At 39.7% G+C, this 5,694-nt stretch overlaps 1 protein-coding gene across 1 annotated transcript; it reads left to right on the forward strand.

The window, feature by feature from the left end:
* Window positions 1-365: 365 nt before the first annotated feature.
* LOC134442973 (glutamine synthetase-like) lies at window positions 366-3,830 on the forward strand (the record flags this gene model as incomplete). Its single annotated transcript, XM_063192925.1, has 3 exons — window positions 366-536; window positions 2,528-2,727; window positions 3,447-3,830. Coding segments are annotated over 3 exons (696 nt in total), but the record flags the coding sequence as incomplete, so codon positions are not given.
* Between the last annotated feature and the right edge of the window lie 1,864 nt (window positions 3,831-5,694).

A 5,694-nucleotide genomic window follows, 5' to 3' on the forward strand; every position in this document is an offset into this window, starting at 1 on the left:
TCAGTAGTTTCTGAAATACTGAAACCAAGCCCTTCTGGCACCAATAGTCATGCCATGTTCAAAGTCATTTAAATTACTTTTATTACCCATTCTGATGCTCGGTTTGAACACTTGGAAAGGTGTGGCTAATAAAGTGACTGGTGAGTGTATGTATGTATGTGTGTCGCGCACCTGTATGTGTGAGAAGATGCTATCTTCATGACCTCAGCTTTGATTTAAGCCATGGAGAAGTTCTCAGTTTGAATGTCCATTCAAATGTGAATTTCCAATTGGGTGTCTGATGTAAATGTCAAATGTGATGGCTAGTCAGATTTGCATGTCCAGCGAGACTGTCATATTATCAGAATTACACATTGGACCTTTAACCTATTAATCACCTTATATACTCGTGCTACCATTTTTCACCAGGGCCATACTACTGTGGAGTGGGAGCTGACTGTGCGTATGGGAGGGATATTGTGGAATGTCACTACAAGGCCTGCCTCTATGCTGGAATCAAAATTTGTGGCACCAATGCTGAAGTCATGCCATCGCAGGTAAATTAGAAAAAAATGGCTCTCACAGGCTTATTTTGAAAATGTATTTACACCATGCCCATCACATACGTGTTTTGGTATAAGTCAGGGATGTCAAACTCAGGCCCAGGGGCCAAATCTGGCCCAAAGGGTCATTTTATTTGGCACGGAAAATCATGGTAGTGGATCATGTAGTAACATGACTTGAACATGAAATCTAGAGTGTCATAGGAATAGAAGTGGATAGCAAATTCAACCTCGCCCACTCATACAACAGAGTATCTTCAGGCACATTCAAGCTACTATGAGTGTTCATGAAATTTGCCTTTGAGTATTAATGTGTGCATGCACTATTTTAGGTATGCTTTCAAACAAAAAAAAATACATATTGCGTTTGGTCCATCACTTCATTCCAGATTTTGATTTTGGCCCCTTGTGAATTTGAGTTTGGCACCCCTGGTTATTATCAGTGTGCGCATAGGCTATCTGACACCATGGTTCTTGATTTCTGTAACAATGCCATGTTCAATTGTCTATGACTGGTCATTCAAAATGGATTTAAATTGAGAAAATTCACTTATTTATGTATGAAAAGTGTACATTTTTAAACCATAATGAAAACGTAAATAGCTGCTGGTGGTAGTATACCTAAATATTCATGAAAAATATCAAATATTTGAATGGGCAGCATAAATGCTGCTAATAAGCTACTAAAAAATAAACACTCTTTAAGCAAACCAGGAGAACAAGGTGATTTGGAATTGGTAGGCATTTGAATTATAGCTTCTTACTCCTGGTTGCGCATCACTGACACATCATACAGTATTTTCATCAAGGTGTCCTTTGCCATTCTTTATGCTGCAGCTGGAGGCACAGGTTGGTACTGAATTGTTTGTTACATTGTTACTAATCCGAGGTTTCACATTACCACTGTTGTTGAGGAGTTCCTACCACACTAGAAATGCACTCAGAGAGTGCAGACCTCCGCCAACGAAGCTGTTTGATAGAACATTTGACTGTTACACCCTAATTTGTTTTTCAAGTCTTTCTGCCTTGTTTTGAGTTAGAAACCGGAATGTCAAAATTGGCCCTAACCCGCTATAGTGAAGAATCTTTTTTCAAAATTCCACTATCAAAATTGTATCACTTGTCCCTTTTGTCATTTCCAACAACTCATCACAGATTTTCATCCAAATCTGTGCTTGACTTTTCGAGTTATCATGCTGACAGACAAACAAACAAACAGATAAACCAGCGTGACCGAAAACATAACCTCCCTGGCAGAGGTAATAAAATGTATCTGAAAGAGTTACAGTTGCAACAAGGCAATGTGTTAATTACAGTTACTTGTGAAAATAATAAGAATAGCATTTTTTGTTAAGGGGACAGTCCACCCTTTTTTGATTTTCACATATTTGCAGTACTTCCCAGCATATGTGAATGTGCATATAATTTTCGTCTATGTGTTTCCATTGCCTAGTTTAACAGTATAGTCAAATTAAGCGTAGCAATGCAAGTCTATGGGGGCAAACAAAACATCATCAAATGTACTTATAAAGTACTTTAAAATGAATGTAAAATTCACCAGAGTGCAAAACAGCTATTTAATCCTGTCCTGTGATCATTTGTGGCTTGATGCTAATGCCTCCATTCACTTCCAGTGATTATGCTAAGCTATGCTAATAATTCTGATCCAATAAATCTAACTACCGATACTGAAAAAAACTGAGAAGAAAATGATATGCACATTCATGAATAATGCTTGGAAATACTGCAAATATGTGAAAATCAAAAAAGAGTGGACTGATCCTTTAACACCTGAATATTGTAGGCAAAACCATTTGTAGGCCTAATTGCTACTGAATCAAGGGTTCACATGATTTATTTTATTATTTCATTATTACTTATCATAATAAAAGTGTTTTGAGACCATGGTGTATGGTGATATTATATTATCATTATCAATAATAAATAGACTATTATTATTTTGTGCCTTTCTGTTCCCTGTGCAGTGGGAGTTCCAGGTGGGCCCGTGTGAGGGAATAGAGATGGGGGATCACCTGTGGATGGCTCGATTCCTGCTGCAGCGTGTATGTGAGGACTTTGGGGTAGTGGCGTCGCTAGACCCCAAACCCATGAAAGGGAACTGGAATGGTGCCGGATGCCACACCAACTTCAGTACACAGGCGACGAGAGCGGATGGGGGAATATTGTGAGTGTAAAACAACATCCATCGCAAAGACAAAGTTAACCAGGGGCAGTGTTGCCAGATTGAACGGTTTCCTGCCCAATTAGGCTACTTAGGATGGCCTCCTGCAGGTAAAAATGGCACTTGGGTGGGTTTTGAGCATTTTTTTGGGCTGGAAATCATCAGTCTCATCTGGCAACCCTGCCCCAAGGGTGGGGAACCTTTTTCATTTGAGGGGCCACTTCAAATTTTTGTGAAGTCCTCCAAGGGCTGTACTATGAACACAAACCAGGATTTCTCCCTGCAAATTAAACCTATATTGAAGGCGGACACCTTTACAACAGACGCCCCCTTCACTAGGTCCCTCGAAAATATAACTTAATTTTATTGCAAATGTAATTTCTAAGATTGCTTTACAAAACATGTTATATTTCATGTGAAACTGTATAACATTAAAATTATACCGGGGGCCAGATAAGATGGCCAAAGGCGCCATAAATGGTTCCGCACCCATGGTGTTTTACAACATCCATCATCGCAAGGTCTGTATTACTACTGTACCTTTATTGGGGTCGTTAATTAAATTAACACTTACAGAATGAAAATGAGTAACTTTATTTAGGTTGTAATGTTTATTTGATTACAGACTCCTTTGCAGGTATGTATATAAGGCCTTTAAACACTAACCCTCAAACACAGAGACTGTTGTAACTACAACTCAACACATTCCTCTTATCTGACAGACATATCGAGAGAGCCATTGATAAGCTTAGCACCAAACATCAAGAACACATCAAGGTGTACGATCCTCGTGGCGGATTAGACAACAAGAGACGCCTCACAGGCCAGCACGAGACCTCCAGCCTGGAGAAGTTTTCCTTTGGGGTGGCTAATCGAGGAGCGAGCATCCGCATCCCTCGCCAAGTCGGGCAGGACAAACGGGGCTACTTGGAAGACCGCCGACCCTCTGCAAACTGCGACCCGTATGCAGTCACCGCCGCTATCGCTCGCACCTGTCTTCTGCTAGCGGCGGAAGATGAGGAAGAGCTCGAGGAAGGGATGAACTGAAGGCAAACAAATAAACAAAATAAAACAATAATTACCAGTTTAGTTGATAGTTAAAGGTACACTGTGCAAGATTTTTAGTTGTTTATTTCCAGAATTCATGCTACCCATTCACTGATGTTACCTTTTTCATGAATACTTACCACCACCATCAAATTCTAAGTATTCATTATGACTGGGAAAATTGCACTTTTAATACATTAAAAGGGGGATCTTCTCCATGGTCTGCCATTTTGAATTTCCAGAAATAGACATTTTTAGCTGCAAAAATGACTGTACTTGGGCCATACTAGAAAATATTAGTTTATTACTTAGTAACCTTTCATGAAAATATCAAATTTGGCATTACGCAAACCCAGTTTCAATGAGCAGCATAGTTGCAGTACCTTTTTTGAACATTTCCTGCACAGTGCACCTTCAATATTGTGTGTGTGTGTGTGTGTGTGTGTGTGTGTGTGTGTGTGTGTGTGTGTGTGTGTGTGTGTGTGTGTGTGTGTGTGTGTGTGTGTGTGTGTGTGTGTGTGTGTGTGTTTGTGTTTTAGAGTTAGCCCTATCAGCTATCAGCCTAAGGCAGTTGTGTTTGTCAGTGTTACCAGTTAGTTGTGTTGGAGATAATAGCCTATAAGAAGGCCAACTGTACATGTTCATAGATCATCACCCATTGTGATGTAATTAAGATCAACGTGGACGTCACAAATGAGTTGGTTTATCAAAGACCATTGGACCTTTTTGGTATTTTATAGTGATTGTTGATCCTGACCAAGCATTTCCAAAAAGTGTCAGTCAAAAATAAATAAAATCTGGTGTGTCTGTTTCAACATGAAATTAGATGAATATGTTTGGCTTCCTTTCTCCCTGTGAACTTGATGTATAGCAAATATGCTTATGTCGTTTTAACATCTAAAAAAAGAGTACTGTCCTGCTCCGCAAAAGAGGAGTGCATCTTATTGGTTGCCTGATAATCATAGACTTTCAAGTCCAATAGAGCTCACAAGTGGGTGACATCAACTTTTATGCGGTGTATTAGCATTTAACGACATCAGGTTCTAAATGGAATTCCCACCATGTTACGGTCCATAGGGATTCAGATTTGACAAAAATATTAGGCCGGGAGATAGCTACTCCTTGCCTGGTTAACACCAGACCTAATCACAAGTGAGATGTCTTTCAGATCGAAACGATTGTGTAGAACTAAAGGCAGTATGGGAGTTCCCAGGCTAAGCTACATCCCTCAGGATGTTTTTTGATGTTTTTTTCACTATGATTTCCTATTAGCCTATACCCTGGGCCATAACGAGTTGATAGGGACAACTGCCAACTCGGCCTCGTTTGGTGTCAGGGCCCAAAAAAACAACTCCTAAGGAAAATCTGCAGGCGAAATTATGTAGCTGTACATATTAAGGTACTGCAACTGCAAAAATGGTCCTAGAACCCTGTACATTTACATGGGTCATCCTGTCACATGGGGGAACCGACCTGTAACATGTTTCAGGGCTTGGGGCTTTTCCTCTGTCAAATATCATCTTCAACATATCCAAAAAGCTCAAAAAATGCTTGACCGTCTGACAAATTGTCTTCATATTTGATTATTTTCAACTCTGTTATGATATGCTCAAATGTAAATAAAAAATTGCCTAACTTCCTGAGCTTCGATTTAAGTCCAAGAGGACCTTTCTAGCTAGAGTACAACAGCTGCTATGTCAAAGTTATTCACTATGGACTATCCGAAAATAGTCTGCTGGCATTCTATAGCATTCAGACACTTTCAGGCATAACCATTTCATATGGGACTGTGAACATCAATTTCACATATGTTTGACCTTGACTCGAAAATTGCTATGAATGAAAGTATGATGTGAATAGCATAAAAAGTAACTAATGCCACCACCTATTGGTGGACTGTGAGCAGGATGCTACACATGGTAC

The sequence above is a fragment of the Engraulis encrasicolus genome, unplaced genomic scaffold (genome assembly GCF_034702125.1).
Source record: "Engraulis encrasicolus isolate BLACKSEA-1 unplaced genomic scaffold, IST_EnEncr_1.0 scaffold_270_np1212, whole genome shotgun sequence".
NCBI lineage: Eukaryota > Metazoa > Chordata > Actinopteri > Clupeiformes > Engraulidae > Engraulis > Engraulis encrasicolus.